The sequence below is a fragment of the Pelobates fuscus genome, chromosome 13 (genome assembly GCF_036172605.1).
Source record: "Pelobates fuscus isolate aPelFus1 chromosome 13, aPelFus1.pri, whole genome shotgun sequence".
Lineage (NCBI taxonomy): Eukaryota > Metazoa > Chordata > Amphibia > Anura > Pelobatidae > Pelobates > Pelobates fuscus.
In genome coordinates, this window is record NC_086329.1 from 3,622,849 (window position 1) to 3,650,806 (window position 27,958).

Sequence of the window (27,958 nt, forward strand, 5' to 3'; positions counted from 1 at the left end):
TAATTTCACAGCGACAGAACTATACAGTAAACTGTTGTACTGATTTCATTGGACGGTTATTTAAATAACATGAGGGTAGAATCAACGTTTGACATGTTTTACTGCACATATACATTGTCGGAGTCACCATGACAACTTTCTGTATACATTTTGTTGATTCCTGATGGATAGTGGATGAATGAGTTATTGATTTATTCTCATCAATAACCCTTTTCCCCAATTCTGTCCACTCTGGTGTCTTCACTCATCTTCCTCCCCAGTCGTGTTTATCATTGGCCAAAAACAGACAGTCGGTTTACCAATATCTAAAGAAAAGACAAGCTGTCTGGGACAACATAATCACAATGTTCAACCATCTAATTTATCAGGGGAGTCTAACTATTTTTTGAAGTTTCTTTTGCCCTTCACATTTGTACAGGAATGCCATTGCAGTTGGGGCTTTAAAAACATTTGTTAATATTGGGTTGTTATCATTTTATCCTTGACTCTGTGTTGGATTTATTAATCTGGATCTCGACCGTTTTAAAGGACCCTGCAGTGGTTTACAGGAGAATATACAATAGGAATGTCCCAGAAGGCTTCATGTAGCTCACACATTACTGCAAATATGCTACACTAGAACAAGGGCCCTGGTTCGCTGTTTACAAAACGCTTAGTAATAGCAGAACATTTCGACGCTTAACTTAGCGTTTTGCGATCCACCAATATAAAACGTATGCAGTAAATTCTAGAGCAATGCTGGTGACAGTATATATTTTGTAGCTGGCTATAGAATATGTGAACCCTGTATAACTGGTGTCTGCTGTTTCTGGAAATGAAACATGTAGATGTGGCTGGTGGGACTGGGTTCTAGGTATAAACTGCGATACATTTGGCACTCTCTTAAGATCGCAGTATTGCCCATTTGAGGTCTTGCATTGCATTTTTTGCATTTCATGCAGTGTTAATAGAGCAGCAATACTATATTCTGTAATGTGTCATTCTGTGACTTTGCCGTGGCTGAAGGTTTGCACATAGATTCTTTTAGGAGAGAATTTAACATTATTCATTTCATACAAACACACACTTTACTCGGGAACCTCAGGCCTGCTATACTCTAATAAAGCAGGATTTAAACACAGCACAGGTTGAATATGGCTCTAAAATATGAACACAAACTTGAAAATGAATCTCAGAAACACAATAAGACCTTCATGAAGATGAATCCTTCTCGAATTATTCCACCTGGAATTCCCTTATTCATCCCACTTGGTGAGCTTGTTTTATGTTTATTTTTATATGTGTTATCCACACCATCATCTTCATTTTCAGCTGATGTAACCAGAATTCTGGTCACTGGATCTCTTTATCCAGACATCGGGCATATCGGGTTTACTGTTTGGGAGAACTACTGGGTTATGGATGTCTTCGCTGGATGGATGTCTCCAGGATATTCCAGCTTGTCTTGAAGATGAATAGGGGTCAAACACGGTTTCTCTCAGAGCCAGTCTTAATGTGTCTCTCCTCCCGTTTAAATGACCCCTCTCACCATGACACGGAGAATCTGGAACATTAAGGAAGTCAGGGGAGCACCTGGCTGATTCTGCTAACTTCGGCTCAAAATCACTAAGACAGGTCTCATTGGAATCAAGGGCATCAATGGAGCTCCCCATAGAACAAAGGCACCTAGAATATTCAAATGTTTGAATGTTTTTATGGTCAGAATAGTGTTTCTGAGCTTGGCTGCTGGTTTTAGAGACCTGCAGGTTATTTGGCTGAGCCTGACACTGTGGGTTGTGTACGTGGACATGGTCCACCACCGAACCATTCCAGGTCTTGTTGTTTGATTTTTTGCAGCTGCAACATTTACCTAGTTCCTCCTGCTCTTCATGAGTCTCGCTTACAAAGTGTCTGTAGGGAGAAGACGTTTGTAAAGCAGGGCACTGATTAAAAACTGCCCGGTGGCCCAAACTATCGCCATGCATGTCCTGAGCTTCTGATTTCTGGATATGATCGAGTCCTGTTCTGGGGCACTTATTGTCGGAGAGTTGCATGTCTTCCGATAGAATAGATGGACGTTTGGAAAGTTTACTAGTGGAAGTGCTATTGTCAAAGCTGTCACTGAGGTTCCTAGCTAGAGGCTGAAGCTCATATTGTTCATTTTCTTTGTTAGATTCTTGTACTTTTCTCAACCTGTTTGGTTTCTCATTCCCACCACAAGCGAACGTTCTGTTTGACCGAGTATCACTAGGGTATTCTTTGATCACGTTGATACAAGGCCACAGTATTTGTCCGCAGTTCTTCTCTGGTCCGAAGAAACAACAGAGTGACTGGAAAAAAAAGCTGGCAAATCCACAACTGATACATTTGATCATCATAATAAATATGCCCAGCTTTCTGTATGCAAGGACTGTAGCCGGCAGCATTAAGACTCCGGCAGAAAACATAGCAGAGGCTCCCATAGCCGTGGCGCAGCTCACTTGCTTTAAGGAGAAAGCCACCCGGCTGAGGCGATCAGAATGCGGGCACAGGTGGTATGAAATGCAGTAATTTACTGTAAAGTCAATAGAGAGACCAACTGATGCAGAGATGAACAGAGATTCCACCACATTCAGCTGCCATTCCAAAAGTACCAACAGACCAATTGTGACCAACACAGAGCCACCAATTGCTGTTACAGCAAATAAACTGAGTATAACATTCCACGTGGTAAGCAGTAGAACAACAAACGATATGGCCACGGAAAACCCAGTTACCACCATGATCTCGGTGCTCAAACTGTCTTGGAGGTTAAAGAGGGACAGGTTACTAGTGAACCACCCATTTTGAAGGCCTGGTGGGGCGGTTTTGATTTCATTCGTCAGCCACTGGTTTAAAGTGTTATAGAACTGCCTAGTTTTACTGTAGTTGAAGCTGTAATGATAAACCGTCTGAAATTCCAGAACCAGGGCAGATAGCTTACCCTCCGCATTAAATCGGGGGCCAATGTCATATGCATCAGGGCCGTCCCCTCCTTGTTCTCGAACCATCATTTTTATACAGTGGAGGAGCAAGTCACTCTGATAAGGAAACACAAACTGGTTACAGCAAAGGTTGCGGTTTTGGTCGCTCTGCGAGCATTGTCGACTTTCCATCCAACGATGGAAATCTTCCATGAAACAGATGTTTGTTTTTTTATCTTGTTCAGAATAGAAGAAACTTTGGTTTTTCACCTTCTGACAGAGTTGCAGGAGCCACTTTTGTTCCTCAGCATTTCGTATGGTGAAGGTGGCATCTGTGACTAAAGTTCCATTGGTCTTTGGATTGAGATGATCCCCATTGTCCACTGGCAGAATTCCCCAAATCAATGTCATTGGCATATGCCTCCCTTCTCCGTGTTCCAGACGTTCGAACATGAACTGGTGGCAGTATTCAGAATCGTACCTCTCAAACGGGTGGCTCAGGCGAAACACCTGGACAGATGACACATCTGAAGAAGGCATCTTTAGTTTGGGGCTCACACAAGCAATGTATGCACCCCCAGTTGCCAGGGCCGCAAACCAGCAAATCCAGATATACCTGAATTTGATTACTCCGCAAGGAAGGAGCTTCTCAAAGAGCAGCTTCGAGGTTTCTGACATAGTGCTCTGAACACTCCTGAACCTTTGGTACAAGTTAAGAAAGAACCTTTTGTGTCCACTGCAGTTGTAGTAATCCTCTGATTTGTAAGCACAGTTGACCGCTATGTAGCGCTCATAAAGAACCATAGACGCAGGGACCCATGTTACCATAAAAGTCATGTTGACTAAAACAGATGTACCCATGTAAATTGCGAAGCAGCGGACAGAGGTGATACTGCTCATGTAGCTGGCATAGAATGCGGCCGCAGTGGTGAAGCAGGAGACCAGCATGAGATACCCAAAATGGTGCATAGTTTGTTTGACCCACTGAAGCATCCCAGCTGCTAAATTCTGGGCTTTATTGAGGTTCCACAAGTCAAAGAAAACAAACGTGTGATTGGCACAGATACTGGTGAGGATAATAATTGCCATTAGGTTGATTATAGGGAAGAAAGTCAATCGAAATACGAGCTTGTACAAAAAAAACGAAATCATTAAAGATCCTACAACAGACATCAGGACCATGAAGGTAATAAAAAAGGAGCGCAGGTAGAAAGACATACTTAGAAAAATAGACAATATTGCCAGAACAGGATACACAGTATCCAAAACCAGATAATGTTGGAAAAGAGTCTGCTTTAGGCCCAGATCCATTCCAGTGATAGCAGTGTAGTTATTATCGTGGAGATCCCAAGACTCCAAGTTGTCTAAGTAAATATCCATCATTGATGGCCCTTTTTTGGCCGGTAGAAACAATAAGCTGTACTTCAAAGATGGAACTTGATAGTCTGTGGTTTGAGGGCTCAGAAAGTCTCTGTCAACCAGGAAATGAAGAAGGTGATAAACCGCGCTGGATCGGATACATTTCTCCGGAACTTTGGCACATTGCGAATGTTTTTCCGTCTCTGCCCGTGGGCCGATGCAGGAAGGGGTGAGAGTACCTCTGTGATAATCGGGGGCACAGGAGCGAAGGAGTGCCAGAGTGTGTGTAATATCGTTTTGGGTAATTTCCATGCAGGAGGACCGGTTGGACAGGACGGCTATGTAGTTGCCAAGAGACCAGCTGGGACAACATTCGTTCTTCTCTCTGTGTTCACACAGCTCCGTGAAATGTGGGTGAGAACGGATCTGCAATAAATAAATGGACAACACAACTGTTATTAAACTCTACAATGTGTCCCTGTAAAATTAATTCATCTTTAAAACATTTTACTTTGCTATTTCTAAAACACTATTAAATTACCCCTACATCCAAGCATGAACATTGTTACATTCTAATGTGTGTCGGCCTATCTCTCTCTCACTACATATTCACACCGCTATGTACATTAATGTTAGAATTAAAGTATCGTATAACATTAACCTAGTAAACATTAGGACTACAGTCTATTACATTGACTATGGTGAAACGAGTATTTCAGCTAATCTGCCTCCATACTTGAAGCTTAGAACTGCTCCTATCGACTGCCACCTGGCTTGTACAAATATCATACATTGCTGCTGGCCCATTGGTAATGGGAGAAAGCGCAGGACTTCTCTTTTTGTATTTGTATTTACTTTGTATCACACAGCCTGGTTACAATGCTGCTGCCCATCCCATGTGTTCCCTATTAAGGGTTAATAAATATATAGAGGTGTATATAAAAAATACCCCTCTCTGTCTCATTAGAGATATCTTTGCCAGAAGCTCAAGGAAGCAGGCTGAAGGGTCAGTGTTAGGACCCGCTTAGGGGGGTCTGCCTTGACGTTGGCAGGCGGGTATTCCCTCCAATGGCCATTGGAGCAACTAAATGACCTCCATTTGTCTAAATATACATAGGGATTAAGGAGAGAGCGCAGGTAACATTTTCTTTTCTTTGTTTTGTACAAATATCTGGATGTTACGTTGGCAGTCCACCTGAGACCTATGAGGGCTCCTGTAATTACCTTGGCAGTCAGTCTCAGACGTGTGAGGCCTACTATAATTACCTTGGCAGTCCGTCTGATACATGTGAGGGCTCCAGTACTTACCATGGCAGTCCGTCTGAGACGTGCGAGGGCTCCTGTAATTACCTTGGCAGTCCGTCTGAGGGCTTCTGTAATTACCATGGCAGTCCGTCTGAGATGTGTGAGGGCTCCTGTACTTACCTTGGCAGTCCGTCTGAGACGTGTGAGGGCTCCTGTACTTACCTTGGCAGTCCGCTGATCAGCTGTTGCTCACTTCTGAGCCTCATGCACGATCCTACAGCATCGTAGACGCGGTTAGCTATGCGCTCACCCTGACGAGGTGCATGTAGCCGGCGTCATGACTTCAGTGGAGACAAACACACTAAACACCAACGCACTCTCACGCTTTTGGGGCGTGGTTACACAATCATATAAAACTAATTTTGCCCAGGACACAGTGCCCTGTTGTGGTTCCTAGGTTTCTACTGTCCCATGAGTGCCCTATATAGTGTGTATTTTGTCTTTTTGGTATTGATCCGGCTTTGCTGACTATTCTGTTATTCTGGCTCCCTTAACCCGGCCTTGGCTATCGTTCTTATTATTCTCTGGCTCCCTTTGACCTTGTTTGACTTGTTCTGACGTTTCTTTATTATTTTTTTTTTTGTTCTTTGTAGTCCGCCACTCTAAGGACCGGTATAGATACTTTCTCTGTTTCTATTCCTGGTGGGTTTATATTCTGCGTGCTGGGTCATATCATGACAAGTCGTGATCCACCCAGTTCTGGATCTCCACCGCTAACCTTTTCATTTTCCATCTGGCACATGGATTGGATCGCATGAAGGTTCCATAAACTCCCCGCTGTTTTGGACATGAAAACCAGCTGTGAATAACTCTTTCCTGAAAAACAGAAAAATATTGTTTACTAACCCTCACCAGATACAGAATGAAATCAACGAGCATCAAAACATCTTCTATTTCATGTACAGGCTATGGTGTAAGGAGGTCCCCTGTCTCCCCGCACACAGTGTATTATAACTGCAGCTATAAGGTTATGGTGTAAGGAGGTCCCCTGTCTCCCCGCACACAGTGAATTATAACTGCAGCTATAAGGTTATGGTGTAAGGAGGTCCCCTGTCTCCCAGGACACAGTGTATTATAACTGCAGCTATAAGGTTATGGTGTAAAGAGGTCCCCTGTCTCCCCGCACACAGTGTATTATAACTGTAGCTATAAGGTTATGGTGTAAGGAGGTCCCATGTCTCCCCCGCACACAGTGTATTATAACTGCAGCTATAAGGTTATGGTGTAAGGAGGTCCCCTGTCTCCCCGCACACAGTGTATTATAACTGCAGCTATAAGGTTATGGTGTAAGGAGGTCCCCTGTCTTCCTGCACACAGTGTGTTATAACTGCAGCTATAAGGTTATGGTGTAAGGAGGTCCCCTGTCTCCCCGCACACAGTGTATTATAACTGCAGCTATAAGGTTATGGTGTAAGGAGGTCCCCTGTCTCCCCGCACACAGTGTATTATAACTGCAGCTATAAGGTTAAGGTTCCTTTTCTGGTAGTGATATATGCAAGGAACAGACATTTCCCCCTCACGGTACTAGAAGAACCAATGACAGGGACTCAAGCCTACCATTTTTCCGGGGGCTGCCAACACTGCACAAGATTTTGGAGATGCTCTGACCCAGTCGTTTAGTCATCACTAGTTGGCCGTTGTCAAAGTCACTCAGATGTTTTTGTTTGCCCATTTTCCAGAACTGACTGTTTACTTGCTGCCTAATGTATCCCACACAGGGACAGGAGCCATTGTAACAATATAATCAACGTTATTCTCTTCAGTGGGTTTCATAGGAGCCTCCGTGTCTTAATAAAATCAACGTTATTCTCTTCAGTGGGGTTCAATGTCAGTGGGTTCAATGTTGCAGCTGGTCAGTGTATGTCTACCCCGTTTTAATGATCCCTCAACAACGAACCTCCAGTATTTTTAACTCTCCTCCATACCTGCTTTATGTGGTAATAGCTAAACCTACCTGGAGGACCACAAAAAAATCCATCCACTCCGTCCTTCTGTTCCACCATCCTCCGTAACCGTGATCCACCTCTGCCTTGAAACAACTTCTCATTTCTTCTGCTGAGATCCAAGTCATCCAGACTGGAGAGAGAGAATTTATGTACAACTGAATCATTGTTTAACAATTATTTAGAATAACGGCAAAGAAAGTTCATAGAGCAAAAGGGTTTAACACAGAACCTGGGGAAGATGCTACAGAAATACCTATTCCTCCCACCATGGTGTCACAATCCCTTCCCCTTAATCCCGTGAGGAGGTGCTCCAGTTGCCGACTCCTCCCGGTGACAGCACGCATTTTGGACGACGCTGTGCGACATCATAGCAGCTATGCCACGAACATTCTAAATATTCTACACTCCCTGACATTTTGAGGGAGTGGAATTAAAGCAAAAGATGCTCCACTAAAAAAGGACATGGTGAATGATGGAGATGGGGGATTAATGGGGGTCAGAAATGGTGAATGATGGAGATGGGGGTTAATGGGAGTCAGACATGGTGCTTTCGTTCAGTGCCCTATTGTGGTTCACTAGTTGTTTCCTCTAGTGCTATTCTGATTCCTGTCTGTGTTATTTGGTACTTGACGTGGCTAATATTGACTATTCTGCTTTCTGGTATCCTGACTTGGCTATTCCTTATCGTTATCCTGATCTCTGGTTTTACTTGACTTCCTCGACTATTCTATCCCTATCCACGTTAAACCCGGCCATTCTAAGGTCCGGTAATATTATTGTTTCTAATTTGGGTTATATTCTGCGTGTTGGGGTCACTTGTCGTGACACATGGTACATGTAACGGAGCTCCCTGTACCCGTGGTTGGGTACCTCCGCCAAGGACCGTTTCCTAGCTGGAACAGTGGACAAACCTCAGCACTCTTGCCCTCAGTCGCGGTGGCTTGACTGGGGTTCTGGAACTGCTCCCTTCTGGAGCCAAATGGGGAATTCGCTCTAGACACCCCCAGGCACTGGACGACACTCAGTCCTGGGAGCTCTAGTCCTTACAATGACTTTCCCCGTTGAATCCTCCAACGAGCCCTTTCTCCTCCCAGTAACCAGATGACATATAGTTCTGGGAGTACATGCTGGAATACCTTTATTGGCAGCCACAACTGGCCTTATATGCAGGTCTACATACAAGGGGACCTGAAAGTAAACCACAGTTAAAACATATACACAATTACATTGGCTCTCAGGTCCAGGAAACTCAGGTCTCAGGTCTCAGGTCTCAGGTCCAGGAAACTCCCATAAAAAATCTGATAATCCCTCCTCTGTGCCTGAGAGATAATTGAGTCAAGCACTGTATTAAACTCAATTATCTCCAGGTACAAAAACACACATTTCCCAAACACTCCAAAGGAACCTTGAAAATACATAAAACCCCACAAAAGTTACATCCTCTGATAGCACCGGTCTGGGTGACCAACATATCCAAAAATCACCCAGATCAGTTCAGGGTTTTTTTTTTTAATTTCCTGGAAGTCATAATTTGACCGACTGAACGCATGGTCTCATGCACAAAACAGTTCCAGAGAATCAGGGGTTGCAGTCTGTCTAGTTCGGTAGTTTAAAAACAAACAAACTACCAAACAGAGTCAATAGTCTTACCCTGGAGCTTGTTTCCCTTGTTCGTGGGAACGTTTCCCTTGAACAGCGTCTTTCTAAGTGTTGTAGAACCGAACGCAGGCGATTATGGAAGTCCAGTGGTGTTCGGGAGTTTCAGTGTCCGAAAATAGTTCCATGAACTTGACGACCAAACACCGCTGCCTGTGTTCATGCGAACAAGATGGCCGCCACCTCGTGGTCATCCATAGGAAATGCGGCCACCCAGACAAACACTTAGAACCCTGCGGTAAAAAATTGCTATAAAGTATCAATTAGGCTTAACAACTCCAGGGTGGTCTCCGGTTTGTGCGGCTGTTCGGTTCCTGAACCATATAGTCCAAATACACGAATGGAGACTTAAAGATTACATTTTACAGGGTCCATAGTCGGTGGGCAGGAGGCTGGCAAGCAGGCTCCTCCAGGAGCTGTGGCAAACTCCCTTGGACAGGGGAGTTTGTCACAGTACATACCTGTTCCTCCCACCATGGTACATACCTGTTCCTCCCACCATGGTACATACCTGTTCCTCCAACCATGGTACATACCTGTTCCTCCCACCATGGTATATACCTGTTCCTCCCACCATGGTACATACCTGTTCCTCCCACCATGGTACATACCTGTTCCTCCCACCATGGTTCATACCTGTTCCTCCCACCATGATATATACCTGTTACTCCCACCATGGTACATACCTGTTCCTCCCACCATGGTACATATCTGTTCCTCCCACCATGGTACATACCTGTTCCTCCCACCATGGTACATATCTGTTCCTCCCACCATGATACATATCTGTTCCTCCCACCATGATACATATCTGTTCCTCCCACCATGGTACATACCTGTTCCTCCCACCATGGTATATACCTGTTCCTCCCACCGTGGTACATACCTGTTCCTCCCACCATGATACATACCTGTTACTCCCACCATGATACATACCTGTTACTCCCACCATGGTACATATCTGTTCCTCCCACCATGATACATACCTGTTACTCCCACCATGGTACATATCTGTTACTCCCACCATGGTATATACCTGTTCCTCCCACCATGGTACATACCTGTTCCTCCCACCATGGTACATACCTGTTCCTCCCACCATGGTACATACCTGTTCCTCCCACCATGATATATACCTGTTACTCCCACCATGGTACATACCTGTTCCTCCCACCATGGTACATATCTGTTCCTCCCACCATGGTACATACCTGTTCCTCCCACCATGATATATACCTGTTACTCCCACCATGGTACATACCTGTTCCTCCCACCATGATATATACCTGTTACTCCCACCATGATATATACCTGTTACTCCCACCATGGTACATACCTGTTCCTCCCACCATGGTACATATCTGTTCCTCCCACCATGGTACATACCTGTTCCTCCCACCATGGTATATACCTGTTCCTCCCACCATGGTACATACCTGTTCCTCCCACCATGGTACATACCTGTTCCTCCCACCATGGTACATACCTGTTCCTCCCACCATGGTACATACCTGTTCCTCCCACCATGGTATATACCTGTTCCTCCCACCATGGTACATACCTGTTCCTCCCACCATGGTATATACCTGTTCCTCCCACCATGGTATATACCTGTTCCTCCCACCATGGTACATACCTGTTCCTCCCACCATGGTACATACCTGTTCCTCCCACCATGGTACATACCTGTTCCTCCCACCATGATATATACCTGTTCCTCCCACCATGGTACATACCTGTTCCTCCCACCATGGTACATATCTGTTCCTCCCACCATGGTACATACCTGTTCCTCCCACCATGATATATACCTGTTACTCCCACCATGGTACATACCTGTTCCTCCCACCATGGTACATACCTGTTCCTCCCACCATGGTACATACCTGTTCCTCCCACCATGATATATACCTGTTACTCCCACCATGGTACATACCTGTTCCTCCCACCATGATATATACCTGTTACTCCCACCATGGTACATACCTGTTCCTCCCACCATGGTACATACCTGTCCCTCCCACCATGGTACATACCTGTCCCTCCCACCATGGTACATACCTGTTCCTCCCACCATGGTACATACCTGTTGCTCTCACCATGAGGATAGACAGACAGCATTTTCTTGTTGCCAGTGTTACTCTGAATGGTTTTCCAGGTGGTTAACTTCCTCCCAATATCTGTGTCTCTGGGTTCAAAGCCCTGGAATGGGAACATATTACTTCAATACAAACAGAATACTACGAAGAACAATACATAATATAAATACAGAGTAGAACCCGCTGCCACCATCTATATCATTCTTAAAGTGGCACTCTGAGCACAATAACCACTACATTACCGTGTTTATAGTACCAGCATTGAACATGGCACCTTCAATGGTTCTACATCAAACCATTTTCGAACATTTTGACAAAACAAGATTCTCCTGCAGCCCGACCCTTGCTGTCCATATCACTAGTCAGGAAGTTCCACTTCAATATTATCCATATCTGAACAGCATTCATTGGTTGAGCTGCCAGACTTGAATACAAGTAATATTTCTAATGTGCATGAGAATCCTTGGATTGTGTCAAACTGTTCAAAAACAATTCGACAATGGGTTATAGTGGTTATGGTGTTTGAATTTGTTCTTTATTATCAGTTTTCATTGAAAGAGATTTTAGAATTAGAGGAATCAGAAGCCTTAAAGGCCATACAAATTGACTGTTACGGGGCAATATGTCTTTTCAATTAATGCTGTCAACCACCCCCCCCAAAAAAAACCAAAAAAAAAACAACATAACAAGCAAAGTGCCATTGAATCCTGGCAACAATTACATAATCTTAGCAATATTTGAAACTAAACATAGAAAATGCAATTTATTATTCAGCAAACTGGGCTGAAGCGTGTAGCTAATGGCGCTGAATCAGGAAACACTTACCATTAAAGGATCCGAGAAGTCTGGCATTTGTCCAGCCAGTAAGCTGGCCAGAGTACAGATGAGCATTAGAATCAGCCAGATGGCCAGTATCGGGAGAGGCCAGTTAGTTATCAGATGAGAGTAGCTGCAAGTAAAACACACAATGTATCTCTCATCGTTACAGTGATTGTTGCAATCCTACACTAATCATTACAGCTGCCTGGCTAAAGGTAGCTTTCCTTGGCTATAAAAAAAGGTTCAGTGGCCAGAAAAGCGACCTAGAAACAATATATATATATATACATGGAATTCTGTCACCTCCTTGAAATATGTCTTCTAACGGCAAAAAAAGAAAAGAATGCTGTGTTAAAAAATGACAGAAATAAGTAGGAGAAATGGCTTGTCAATCACATGCTGCCCCGATTCTTATTGGTAATAATGGGAATAAACAATAACAGTAAAAATATCACAAATAGGAAGGTTTTACTGTGCTGGAAAACCTGAAACAGTCTCAGTGTAAAATGACATGCGCTATATAGAAAGACCCCCCCCCCCCCCGTTGTAAGACTCGGCGCTCTCTCATACACAATTTAATCCATCTGTGACCATCAGCACAACCTGGGCTGGTTACAGCACTGGTAACATCATGTCCTTAGAGCTGGCTAATTGGGGTTCCAATCCCAGTCAGACCATCTCACCAGCCCCTGAGCAAGACACCTAGTGATACATATCGACCTATCTCAGATCCTCACAGAGTGTCTAATGGAGGGACCTCTTTGCCTCTAAATATCGTCTCTCCATATTTGTAAAACACTGTGGAATATATGCTAATAATAATGTGTCTCAGAATCACACATACCTTTTAGGAATCCTAAAAGCTTTATCGTGCCTGGAAAAGAAAGACAATTCATAATTAATGTTTGTCTTAAAATATAAGTCCCTTTCAAATGTCTGAATGTCAGAAGGATTCGCAAAGAGAAAAAGATTGAAGAAAGATCTGAAATTCTCATATTCCATGTGGTTTTAATAAAAACAAACATTTCACGTATGTACGCCCTAATAAAACATGGGGGACCCTCTCTAATCACTCGACATATTGCCAGCTCCCACCCCTCGTTCCTTATTGCAGCATTCGTGGCAAAGGAATGCTCGATGTTGCTGGTGATTCAGGGGGTTTAAACCTCAAAACTGGCTTTTAACATAATGATCCTTTCATCAAGCATTGAAAGGAAATTAATTATTGGTTAAATGAAGTAAATGTAAAAAAATATATATATATACATAAAAACTCCGGTATATGAACTAAGTGTTGTAGGTGTCATGTAGAGCCGATAAAAGGATTTGTTCTGTAATAAATTCAGATTAAGTAGCTTTTTGCCCCCTTGGAAATGTTCACCATGTGCCACCGAGCCCAAGAATGGGCAAACGTGACCTGTGCTGGGCATTCCATGTAACCTTTCTTCATACAAACCTATTTTATCTAATGGCTAGTGTAGGACTCACCTTTTGGGGCTTGCCTTGACGTGGCAGGTGAGCTTATATATTCAAATGGCCATTGGAATAAAACTAAAGAGCCTCCATTTTGTTTAAATGCACATGGGGATTTAGGCCAGAGCGCAGGTAACGTTGGCTTTGTTTTTACGATGTATTTTGAGCTGTTGGATACTAAGCTATCGCTGCTGTAAGCGCGGTGCTTTATCTTTGTGTTTGTACAAACTTATTTTAATCAATCTGTCTAACATCGCAGACATTGATGGAGGGGTTTATATTTTTCTATTACTCTGCTATGCTACGCTTGGTGCAATGACATGTTAAAAACACAACAAACAATATTTAATAATAAGAAAAAGAGGTAAGAGAAAAACTCCTCTCTACCTTTAGTATGTGACAAGATCCTTCAGCCTTATACATACACCTTGGGTCAGACGGTGTGTGAATGTGACAGTTATTGGGTCAGACAGTGTATGAATGTGACAGTTATTGGGTCAGACAGTGTATGAATGTGACAGTTATTGGGTCAGACAGTGTATGAATGTGACAGTTATTGGGTCAGACAGTGTATGAATGTGACAGTTATTGGGTCAGACAGTGTATGAATGTGACAGTTATTGGGTCAGACAGTGTATGAATGTGACAGTTATTGGGTCAGACAGTGTATGAATGTGACAGTTATTGGATCAGACAGTGTGTGAATGTAACAGTTATTGGGTCAGACAGTGTGTGAATGTGACAGTTATTGGGTCAGACAGTGTATGAATGTGACAGATATTGGGTCAGACGGTGTATGAATGTGACAGTTATTGGGTCAGACAGTGTATGAATGTGACAGTTATTGGGTCAGACAGTGTATGAATATGACAGTTATTGGGTCAGACAGTGTATGAATGTGACAGTTATTGGGTCAGACAGTGTATGAATGTGACAGTTATTGGGTCAGACAGTGTATGAATGTGACAGTTATTGGGTCAGACAGTGTATGAATGTGACAGTTATTGGGTCAGACAGTGTATGAATGTGACAGTTATTGGGTCAGACAGTGTATGAATATGACAGTTATTGGGTCAGACAGTGTATGAATGTGACAGTTATTGGGTCAGACAGTGTTTGAATGTGACAGTTATTGGGTCAGACGGTGTATGAATGTGACAGTTATTGGGTCAGACAGTGTATGAATGTGACAGTTATTGGGTCAGACAGTGTTTGAATGTGACAGTTATTGGGTCAGACAGTGTATGAATGTGACAGTTATTGGGTCAGACAGTGTATGAATGTGACAGTTATTGGGTCAGACAGTGTATGAATGTGACAGTTATTGGGTCAGACAGTGTATGAATGTGACAGTTATTGGGTCAGACAGTGTATGAATATGACAGTTATTGGGTCAGACAGTGTATGAATGTGACAGTTATTGGGTCAGACAGTGTTTGAATGTGACAGTTATTGGGTCAGACAGTGTATGAATGTGACAGTTATTGGGTCAGACAGTGTTTGAATGTGACAGTTATTGGGTCAGACAGTGTATGAATGTGACAGTTATTGGGTCAGACAGTGTATGAATGTGACAGTTATTGGGTCAGACAGTGTTTGATTGTGACAGTTATTGGGTCAGACAGTGTGTGAATGTGACAGTTATTGGGTCAGACAGTGTATGAATGTGACAGTTATTGGGTCAGACAGTGTATGAATGTGACAGTTATTGGGTCAGACAGTGTATGAATGTGACAGTTATTGGGTCAGACAGTGTATGAATGTGACAGTTATTGGGTCAGACAGTGTATGAATATGACAGTTATTGGGTCAGACAGTGTATGAATGTGACAGTTATTGGGTCAGACAGTGTTTGAATGTGACAGTTATTGGGTCAGACGGTGTATGAATGTGACAGTTATTGGGTCAGACAGTGTATGAATGTGACAGTTATTGGGTCAGACAGTGTTTGAATGTGACAGTTATTGGGTCAGACAGTGTATGAATGTGACAGTTATTGGGTCAGACAGTGTTTGAATGTGACAGTTATTGGGTCAGACAGTGTATGAATGTGACAGTTATTGGGTCAGACAGTGTATGAATGTGACAGTTATTGGGTCAGACAGTGTATGAATGTGACAGTTATTGGGTCAGACAGTGTATGAATATGACAGTTATTGGGTCAGACAGTGTATGAATGTGACAGTTATTGGGTCAGACAGTGTTTGAATGTGACAGTTATTGGGTCAGACAGTGTATGAATGTGAGAGTTATTGGGTCAGACAGTGTATGAATGTGAGAGTTATTGGGTCAGACAGTGTATGAATGTGAGAGTTATTGGGTCAGACAGTGTATGAATGTGACAGTTATTGGGTCAGACAGTGTATGAATGTGACAGTTATTGGGTCAGACAGTGTATGAATGTGACAGTTATTGGATCAGACAGTGTATGAATGTGACAGTTATTGGGTCAGACAGTGTATGAATGTGACAGTTATTGGGTCAGACAGTGTTTGAATGTGACAGTTATTGGGTCAGACAGTGTATGAATGTGACAGTTATTGGGTCAGACAGTGTGTGAATGTGACAGTTATTTCCCACATTGAGTGTCATTCCACTTTTTAGAAGGGTGTTAGTTCTATATTATATACTAATGTAATAAGCCGTTTTACAGGTTCTTATTAAATATTTGCCATTATATACTGATACGAACTTTATTTCACTATAAAAACATATATTAATGGGGATAATAGAATACTAGATAAAAGCATTGCTGGTGGTTGGGTCCCAGCTATTTATATAAGACGTGGTACCTCACTGTCACAACGTGGTGCTGCGTTGGCTGTAATGTCCTCTGGTCATTTGCCCACTGCTTCCAGAGACAATCTGTGGTCTGATGTGAGGTCTCGGAAGAAGGATTCACGCTGGACAAATGGGAACACAATGTCCCCCTGTCTTCATGGCCTGGCAGTTGGGGTGCGACGTAATTGAGTTTACACTCCTGCTGGTTGCCGTGGCAGCACGTGGGGTGCTGGGGGGCATTGCCTGAGCAAGGTGGCAGTTGTCCATTAGAGCGGATCACGGCTGTTGGGTTGCAGTAGCTCGATGTAGGCAGTTGATTTCTGACTAAGCTAGGCGACTCATGGAGCAAGCAGTGATGGACCTCTTGTTCAGCTCCGACTGAGCTTTGCTGGCCATGATCCTGATACACATTCTCAGTATTCGGACAGTAATCACCATCCTTGAGCATTCTGGGAAAAAAAGGTAAAAAGGCTTCTTTAGATGGAGTTTCCCTTCCACGTTATCATTATTTAATTTATGGGACTGGTTCTCTACATGTGTTTAGCTCTCTCTGCAACCTACAGAGAGCCACAGAGGACCACTGATCGGGCAACCTGCCACAGAAGACACTGATCGGACAACCTTCCACAGAAGTCTATTGATTGGACAACCTACCAAAGAAGACCACTGATCGGACAACCTGCCACAGAAGACACTGATCGGACAACGTTCCACAGAAGTCTATTGATTGGACAACCTACCAAAGAAGACCACTGATCGGACAACCTTCCACAGAACACCACTGATCGGACAACCTGCAACAGAAGACCACTTATCGGACAACCTACCAACGAAGACCACTGATCTGATAACCTGCCACAGAAGACACTGATTGGACAACCTGCCACAGAAGACACTGATCGGACAACCTACCACAGAGGACCACTAATCTGATAACCTGCCACAGAGGACCACTAATCTGATAACCTGCCACAGAGGACCACTAATCTGATAACCTGCCACAGAGGACCACTGATCGGACAACATGCCACAGAAGACACTGATCGGACAACCTACCACAGATGATTACTGATCGGACAACATGCCATAGAGGGCCACTGATCTGACAACTGTAAATAGACCCTTACATGTAGAACTTGGGAAAGCCAACAGAGGACACAGTGTAGACGTATTACCGGACCTTAGAGTGGCTGGGCTTAGAATAGGAAAAGGGTGGTCAGTAGACAGTAAGCTGTCAGTGTTTGGCGAGCTCCTAAGGGACTGAAGACTTACACATCCTACCAGTGTCGACTTCCACGGGATCTCATATCAACAAGCGCTCGTGATTAGCGGAGATTTTTGCCAGTTATATATTTATTGTGTGATATTTGTAATAAATCTATATTTTTATATGTCAACTATACACTTCTTAGTTTTATATGAAGTATTATAACTTTATACCAATATACTGCACCATTATTGGATATTTGTGCTTTTTCCTTTTATATGGGGATATTTTAGCCATATACGGTAAGTATATTTTGTTATCCACACGTTTGGGTGTATATTGAGGCTCACTATAGCTATTTACATTCCTGCTCCACTCATTTCTTATTTTTCTTCATGGTTAGTAGACAAACCAAGGTCAGGATACCGAATATACAGGTAATCGGAGGTTCTAGCTAGACCAGAATCACAGAATAGGGGACAATGAACATTTACAGTGAGTGGCTCAAGGAGGACACATGAGTCTAGCAAAGTTTAGGTCAAAAATTGCTGAATAAGAAAAACACTCTATGCTACATTAATCTCCAGCTTTGCCGTAAATGTGTAATTTCTGTTGTCAATCCTCCAGTTTCCAGTTCAGTGAATACAATCTGAAGACAGCTCCCTCACACAGAGCTGGCAAATACCAAGGACTATATTAATATTTAACAAACTCCAAGAAAATCCTGCATTTTTATTGAAGAATAATTTGGATTCTTTTACATTTTAAAGATTTATTAAACCTGAAACGTGTGTTATGACTAGGAAGCACGCCAGCCCTCTCCCAGCATTAACACGCGGAGAAAGTTCCCAACAAAATCTTTAGAAATGACAACAACATCACATCAATTCAAAAATAAGCAATTTTTATAGTTAAAGAGGTAGTCTGAGTACCATAAGCACTATGGTCCGCTGTAGTGATTATGCGGCTCTGTGTGCAGCCATTTTTGTGTGGCTTGACACAAACCAACAGTGCCCCTGTGGCCCCCACTCGGTGTATCACTGGTACAGAAGTTCAAATTGCCATTTCTGTCCATACATGGGCATTCCTCAGCTAATGATTCTGTCCAAACTTCGATAAAACTGACAAGTGCTGTTGGAACTTCTAAAATAGCAATATGCTAAGCAAGGGGCGAGGCCACAGGCTCATGGGGACCCTTAGTTTCATACCCGCCAACATTGGCATCCCAAGAAGCATGATGCCAGGGAGACAAGTGGGCTGGCCAGTGACGCCATCTCACTGGCTCTGCCCAAAGGGGGTGGGTGTACCTGACTTACTTGCAGGTCAGTGTGGCATCCGTGCACGCCAGGCTTCTTGCCAATCATGGGTATGGTGCTTAGCGTGTTCATTAAGCTAGAATGGTTCTTCAAACAAAGCTATATTTATATAAATTATAAATAGTTATTATACCTACTATTCTTACAGCCCCCTCCCCATTGCACCACCCAGTGCGTCACAGAAAAGCTCCTGGGAGCAGGAAATGCATTAAGATTAAGCTGGTAAATCTTTCCCGTTTAATTAATGATTGATTCACGTTATTATAGTGTCGGGAACAAACATTTCCTTCTGCCGCACAGCCACAGTTTATCCGACTAATCCATTGGCCGCTCTGTGTTATACGGATTTAATAGCTCCCTGTATTGCATCCTTCCATTCTTCTATCCCCGAGCAGGACATGGGAACTTAAAGTGGCAACTGTCGTCCTCCCCTGGAAAATGAATATTTAATAAGCATAGAATCTTAATAAAATACTCGTTATGCCTGTGGTGGAATTTTACTGAAATCCAACCGAGTCAGGAGCTAGGAGACAAAGTAGGGAATACCGTGTCTCTATCTCTCCTCCCAGGTGGATCCCTGTAACCGTCACCAGTGATGGCTGTGTCTGTGGAAGATCTCGTGGTCTCGTGATGGAACTCAATGCTGTACTCGTGCGCAAGCGAGAGGACCACGCCGGACCAAGATGCACCATTACCATCGCCTGCCCCCACCAGCAACTGGACCACCAAATGCTGACAGTGCCGCTCTAATATTGCTTGAAAATCAGTTTACAGTACTTTACAGTAAAAAATAAAATAAAAAAATAGGAAATCTGGGCACATTTTGTAACCCTTTTTATTGCCGTACATTTTATCAGTATAATCATCCTTTACTGCTTCCACTGGAAGGCTATTCCAGGTATCTACTACCCTTTCTATATCACTGTTACTTCTCCCACTGGAAGGCTATTCCGTGTATCTACTACCCTTTCTTTATCACTGTTACTGCTCCCACTGGAAGGCTATTCCAGGTATCTACTACCCTTTCTATATCACTGTTACTGCTCCCACTGGAAGGCTATTCCAGGTATCTACTACCCTTTCTATATCACTGTTACTGCTCCCACTGGAAGTCTATTCCCGGTATCTACTACCCTTTCTATATCACTGTTACTGCTCCCACTGGAAGGCTATCCCAGGTATCTACTACCCTTTCTATATCACTGTTACTGCTCCCACTGGGAGGCTATTCCAGGTATCTACTACCTTTTCTATATCACTGTTACTGCTCCCACTGGAAGTCTATTCCCGGTATCTACTACCCTTTCTATATCACTGTTACTGCTCCCACTGGAAGGCTATCCCAGGTATCTACTACCCTTTCTATATCACTGTTACTGCTCCCACTGGAAGGCTATTCCAGGTATCTACTACCTTTTCTATATCACTGTTACTGCTCCCACTGGAAGGCTATTCCAGGTATCTACTACCCTTTCTTTATCACTGTTACTGCTCCCACTGGAAGGCTATTCCAGGTATCTACTACCTTTTCTATATCACTGTTACTGCTCCCACTGGAAGGCTATTCCAGGTATCTACTACCCTTTCTTTATCACTGTTACTGCTTCCTACTGGAAAGCTATTCCAGGTATCTACTACCCTTTCTATATCCCTGTTACTGCTCCCACTGGAAGGCTATTCCAGGTATCTACTACCCATTCTATGTCACTGTTTGATCTCCCCACCGGCCCGAGAAGGCCCACGGTAAGAAAACTGGGCCAGCAGGGGAGATCAAAGGATCCCCCCTTGTCCCGGAATGAGGGTGCCCGGGACCCGGGACAGACGCTCAAAATGCGGACTGTCCCGGACGATCCCTATATATAAATCCACAGATTGATAGAAGCATACGATGGATGGATAATAGATAGACAGACAGACGGATAGACGGACGGCAGGCAGAATCCTTTCGAGGTTCTGTCCTTTAAACTGCCTGGTAACAGTGTTCCATTTATTGGAAACTAGAATCCGGATACTTCCTTTGTACGATGATAAAAATAGCCCACAGCGAGTGATGAATGCTGTTTTTTGCCTCTCTGTGTGTACTAATTAGCGCTCTAATTACAGCGTGTTTTGATGTGATCTATAGAATGGATTCAGAGACACTTAGTCTGTGATAGACAAAAGGAAACAAAGAATCGGATTTTCACTTCTAAAGACAAAAAACAAGCTCTGCACAAACAGTCAGCGCTCTGACGCTGTTTGTGTTTCTTACGATCACTTTCAATCAAACATGATTTTCTTACATTGTTTAATTAAACAGACTGTCTGTTCTCTGTCTCCCTCTCTCTAACATCGATATTTACTAAAAGGAGGATTGGGGTGATTTCATACTGAATTTCACATTTAAAGTCAAAAGAACCAAATTGGAGAAATGATCTTCGCCCGTTTGCTTTCGGTTTAGGTAACCTGGCATTAAATTTGAAATTCACGTTAGTATATAACCCAGTTTATGTCTCTATCTGGCTTATCCGCTACAGTAAGGATTCAAAGTGAATTTCAGACTAACTAGACTTTAACCCCTTAAGGACCAAACTTCTTAAGGGGTAAAACTAGCCAAACTCTTTCTCTTCGCTGCAAATGGTTTCCTTTCTGGCTGGTTTCTACGTTGTAGGTAATTGTTATGCGTTAGGAAATTCCCGTAGACTCAATGCTGCGTTCATAATTAAGTGCACACAGAATTAAAACGCACACACACAGAATAATTAAGGGTCGTGTACGCTAAGCAATGATTTGGAGTATTTTCAGAAGTGACTTACCCAACTAACAAAGATGGGAAAAACCTATAAGTTGCGTGAATAATTGCATTTTTTCAATTTAGGAACCCAGATTTCACAAGTCAGTTGTTAGAATGCTAACCAGGGGGGGAAAGGGAGACAAGCAAAATGGAGCCCTCGTGCCTAATTACATATTATTATTATTAATATAAAACACGATTTGAGTAAAGATGGCGTCCAGACGTTTTCTTTCACAGTCTGAAAGCTCTGATCCCGAGCCCATGTATTTCATTCAATATGTGACTCATTTAAGATACATAAACTATTATTACAATTCTTGCGAAATAAAAATTCCACCACTATGGCAGAACCAGTCCGTGAAAGGTAGCTGTAATGTCAGATATACGGTAATGACAGACTGACATCTATGGTATGGTAGTGTGCCACCTGAGCCCCTGACCCACGCGTTTCGCCAGTTAGCTCATCAGAGGGGAGCTGGACTTTGCTGTTTAGAGAACAGACCATACTGACATCAATAGGCCTTTCACCGCTATGGTACTAATCAGTTTATACACCTCACACTCTCAGACACTAAATATAGAATTGGCACGATAGGACTGTGTAGCTTTAAAGACAAACATACACAAACACTGACTTATAAAACCTCTCTGTGTACTAAGTATGGAATATCGCATTTATCCAACACAACTTTATATTGTACAATACACGTTAATATCCCCTTCATGTCCATCGTAAAATCCACTTAATACGAAGCAGGAGCTACATGTTCTTGTCTTAGATACAGTGTTTATATGATAAACTAAAGATACTAGTCCCTTCTAAAACCTCCCTAGTAAATCATTCTGTGCTGGTTACGCACATGACAGTGACTGCGTATGGCAGGACACATGGAAGTGCAACTCAGGGAATATATGTGTTTATTGATAGTCAGGAAGGGGCTAATGACCAGAATATGGAGAACCTGAGAGTGGCTCAGATATGCTGTATGATGGAGATGGGGGTTAATGGGGGTCAGACATGGTGAATGATGGAGATGGGGGGATAATGGGGGTCAGACATGGTGAATGATGGAGATGGGGGGATAATGGGGGTCAGACATGGTGAATGATGGAGATGGGGGGATAATGGGGGTCAGACATGGTGAATGATGGAGATAGGGGGATAATGGGGGTCAGACATGGTGAATGATGGAGATGGGGGTTTAATGGGGGTCAGACATGGTGAATGATGGAGATAGGGGGTTAATGGGGGTCAGACATGGTGAATGATGGAGATGGGGGTTTAATGGGGGTCAGACATGGTGAATGATGGAGATAGGGGGTTAATGGGGGTCAGACATGGTGAATGATGGAGATGGGGGGATAATGGGGGTCAGACATGGTGAATGATGGAGATGGGGGGATAATGGGGGTCAGACATGGTGAATGATGGAGATGGGGGTTTAATGGGGGTCAGACATGGTGAATGATGGAGATAGGGGGTTAATGGGGGTCAGACATGGTGAATGATAGAGATGGGGGTTAATGGGGGTCAGACATGGTGAATGATGGAGACGGGGGTTAATGGGGGATCAGGCTTGGTGAATGATGGAGATGAGGGTTAATGGAGGTCAGACATGGTGAATGATGGAGTTGGGGGGTCAGACATGGTGAATGATAGAGCTAAGGGTGTTAATGGAGGTCAGAAATTGTGAATGATGGAGATGGGGGTTAATGGGGGTCAGACATGGTGAATGATGGAGATGGGAGGGTTAATGGGGGTTAGACATGGTGAATGATGGAAATGGGGGATTAATGGGGGTCAGGTATGGTGAATGATAGATCTGGGGGGTTAATGGGGGTCAGACTTGGTGAATGATGGAGATGGGGGGTTAATGGGGGTCAGACATGATAAATGATGGAGATGGGGGGTTAATGGGGGTCAGACATAGTGAATTATGGAGATGGGGGGATAACGGGGGCCAGGCATGGTGAATGATGGAGATGGGGGGCTAATGGGGGCCAGGCATGCTGAATGATGGAGATGGGGGGTTAATGGGGGTCAGACATGGTGAATGATGGAAATGGGGGTTAATGGCGGTCAGACATTGTGAATGATGGAGCTGGGGGGATTAATGGGGGGTGGGGAGTCAGGCATTGTAAATGATGGAGATGGGGGATAAATGGGGGTCAGACATGGTGAATGATGGGGATGGGGGTTAATGGGGTCAGACATGGTGAATGATGGAGATGGGGGGTTAATGGGGGTCAGACATGGTGAATGATGGAAATGGGGGTTAATGGGGTCAGACATGGTGAATGATGGAGATGGGGGGTTAATGGGGGTCAGACATGGTGAATGATGGGGATGGGGGTTAATGGGGTCAGACATGCTGAATGATGGAGATGGGGGGTTAATGGGGGTCAGACATGGTGAATGATGGAGATGGGAGATTAATGGGGGTCAGACATGGTGAATGATGGAGATGGGAGGGTTAATGGGGGACAGACATGGTGAATGATGGAGATGGGAGGGTTAATGGGGGTCAGACGTGGTGAATGATGGAGATGGGGGTTGATGGGGGTTAGGCATGGTGAATGATGGAGATGGGGGGTTAATGGGGTCAGGCATTGTAAATGATGGAGATGGGGGATAAATGGGGGTCAGACATGGTGAATGATGGGGATGGGGGTTAATGGGGTCAGACATGCTGAATGATGGAGATGGGGGTTAATGGGGGTCAGACATGGTGAATGATGGAGATGGGAGATTAATGGGGGTCAGACATGGTGAATGATGGAGCTGGGGGGATTAATGGGGGGTGGGGGGTCAGGCATTGTAAATGATGGAGATGGGGATAAATGGGGGTCAGACATGGTGAATGCTGGGGATGGGGGTTAATGGGGTCAGACATGCTGAATGATGGAGATGGGGGGTTAATGGGGGTCAGACATGGTGAATGATGGAGATGGGAGATTAATGGGGGTCAGACATGGTGAATGATGGAGATGGGAGGGTTAATGGGGGACAGACATGGTGAATGATGGAGATGGGAGGGTTAATGGGGGTCAGACGTGGTGAATGATGGAGATGGGGGTTGATGGGGGTTAGGCATGGTGAATGATGGAGATGGGGGGTTAATGGGGGTCAGACATGGTGAATGATAGAGATGGGTGGTTAATGGGGTCAGACATGGTGAATGATGGAGATGGGGGGTTTAATGGGGGTCAGACATAGTGAATGATGGAGATGGGGGGATAACGGGGGCCAGGCATGGTGAATGATGGAGATGGGGGGTTAATGGGGGTCAGATATGCTGAATGATGGAGATGGGGGGTTAATGGGGGTCAGATATGCTGTATGATGGAAATGGGGTGTTAAAGAGGGTCAGACATGGTGAATGATGGAGATGGGGGGTTAATGGGGGTCAGACATAGTGAATGATGGAGATGGGGGGATAACGGGGGCCAGGCATGGTGAATGATGGAGATGGGGGGCTAATGGGGGCCAGGCATGCTGAATGATGGAGATGGGGGGTTAATGGGGGTCAGATATGCTGTATGATGGAAATGGGGGGGTTAAAGAGGGTCAGACATGGTGAATGATGGAGATAGGGGGGTTAATGAGGGTCAGACATGGTGAATGATGGAAATCGGGGGTTAATGAGGGTCAGACATGGTGAATGATGGGAATGGGGGGTTAATGGGGGTCATAAATGGTGAATGATGCAGATGGGGGGTTAATGGGGGTCATAAATGGTGAATGATGGAGATGGGGGGTTAATGGGGTCAGAAATGGTGAATAATGGAGATGGAGGTTAATGGGAGTCAGACATGGTGAATGATAGAGATGGGGTTAATGGGGGTCAGACATTGTGAATGATGGAGACGGGGGTTAATGGGGGATCAGGCTTGGTGAATGATGGAGATGAGGGTTAATGGAGGTCAGACATGGTGAATGATGGAGTTGGGGGGTCAGACATGGTGAATGATAGAGCTAAGGGTGTTAATGGGGGTCAGAAATTGTGAATGATGGAGATGGGGGCTAATGGGGGTCAGACATGGTGAATGATGGAGATGGTGGGTTAATGGGGGTCAGGTATGGTGAATGATAGATCTGGGGGGTTAATGGGGGTCAGACTTGGTGAATGATGGAGATGGGGGGTTAATGGGGGTCAGACATGGTAAATGATGGAGATGGGGGGTTAATGGGGGTCAGACATAGTGAATGATGGAGATGGGGGGGATAACGGGGGCCAGGCATGGTGAATGATGGAGATGAGGGGCTAATGGGGGCCAGGCATGCTGAATGATGGAGATGGGGGGTTAATGGGGGTCAGACATGGTGAATGATGGAAATGGGGGTTAATGGCGGTCAGACATTGTGAATGATGGAGCTGGGGGGATTAATGGGGGGTGGGGGGTCAGGCATTGTAAATGATGGAGATGGGGGATAAATGGGGGTCAGACATGGTGAATGATGGGGATGGGGGTTAATGGGGTCAGACATGGTGAATGATGGGGATGGGGGTTAATGGGGTCAGACATGCTGAATGATGGAGATGGGGGGTTAATGGGGGTCAGACATGGTGAATGATGGAGATGGGAGGGTTAATGGGGGACAGACATGGTGAATGATGGAGATGGGAGGGTTAATGGGGGTCAGACATGGTGAATGATGGAGATGGGGGGATTAATGGGGGGTGGGGGGGTCAGGCATTGTAAATGATAGAGATGGGGGATAAATGGGGGTCAGACATGGTGAATGATGGGGATGGTGGTTAATGGGGTCAGACATGGTGAATGATGGGGATGGGGGTTAATGGGGTCAGACATGGTGAATGATGGGGATGGGGGTTAATGGGGTCAGACATGCTGAATGATGGAGATGGGGGTTAATGGGGGTCAGACATGGTGAATGATGGAGATGGGAGATTAATGGGGGTCAGACATGGTGAATGATGGAGATGGGAGGGTTAATGGGGGACAGACATGGTGAATGATGGAGATGGGAGATTAATGGGGGACAGACATGGTGAATGATGGAGATGGGAGATTAATGGGGGTCAGACATGGTGAATGATAGAGATGGGGGGTTAAAGGGGGTCAGACATGGTGAATGATAGAGATGGGTGGTTAATGGGGTCAGACATGGTGAATGATTGAGATAGGGAGGGTTAATGGGGGACAGACATGGTGAATGATGGAGATGGGGGGTTAATGGGGGTCAGACATGGTAAATGATAGAGATGGGTGGTTAATGGGGTCAGACATGGTGAATGATGGAAATGGGGGGTTAATGGGGGTGGGAGGGGGGGGGAGGTCAGGCATTGTGAATGATGGAGATGGGAGGTGTAAATTGGGGTACCTTGGTTCCTCTCTGTTCATGGCTCCTTCTGCACAGCTCTCTGCATTTACCAGGAAATGGCGTCTGTCCATGATGCTGCCCAGGATCTGGCAGGAATCACAAGGTGCTGATTACCTGCCTCATGCAGACACCCAGGTACAATGATACTGAGAGTGCTGTCTGGGTGATATCACAGCTGTCCAGGTGACATCAAATAAAATTGGCTGAAGTCATAGCTGTTCTGGTGATCTCAGAGATGTGCAGGTGATATCAGAGATGTCCAGATCATCTCAGAGGTGTCCAGGTGATGTCAGAGGTGTCCAGGTGATCTCAGAGATGTCCAGGTGATGTCAGAGGTGTCCAGGTGATCTCAGAGATGTCCAGGTGATGTCAGAGGTGTCCAAGTGATGTCAACGCTGATTGGCTGATGCCATAGCTGCCCAGGTGATGTCAGAGCTGTTTAGGTGCAGAGGAATTATCTAGGGCAGTTATTGGCAAGGGGTTATCTAGGGTAATTAATGGCTGGGGGTTATCTATGGCAATTAATGGCTGGCGACCTGCCTAGGGGTAGTTACTAGTTGGGCAGCTGTCTATTGATTCTATAGGTGCAGTGGTGCTTTGGAGCTGTCCAGGGATAGTGGTGCTGAAGAGCATTTATGGGCACTTCTTGGCTGGGGTCTGTCATTGGGCAGTTATTGGCTGGGGGAACTAAGTAGGGGCAGTTATTGGCTGGGGGTGTCTAGGGGCAGTTATTGGCTGGGGTTTGTCATGGGGCAGTTATTGGCTGGGGGAGCTGAGTAGGGGCAGTTATTGGCTGGGGTCTGTCTAGGGGCAGTTATTGGCTGGGGGGCTGTCTATGGGTAGCATGCATTGGTGCAGCATGCATTGGTAGATAGGATGCATTGATGCATTGTTTTCTTGCAGCCTTGCATGGAATCCTGTGCAGGCTGAGGAGTGCAGGGTGCATGCGTAGTGAG

General features: G+C 44.6%; 1 protein-coding gene across 1 annotated transcript; it reads right to left on the minus strand.

The window, feature by feature from the left end:
• On the minus strand, nucleotides 1-27,958 carry DISP2 (dispatched RND transporter family member 2). The gene is made up of 8 exons (XM_063440463.1): nucleotides 27,003-27,958; nucleotides 16,371-16,808; nucleotides 12,950-12,979; nucleotides 12,112-12,235; nucleotides 11,274-11,389; nucleotides 7,540-7,661; nucleotides 6,304-6,401; nucleotides 1-4,706 (listed from the first exon to the last, which is right to left on the minus strand). The coding sequence occupies exons 1-8, from the start codon at nucleotides 27,071-27,073 to the stop codon at nucleotides 1,308-1,310; spliced, it is 4,398 nt and encodes a 1,465-aa protein (XP_063296533.1). The 5' UTR covers nucleotides 27,074-27,958; the 3' UTR covers nucleotides 1-1,307.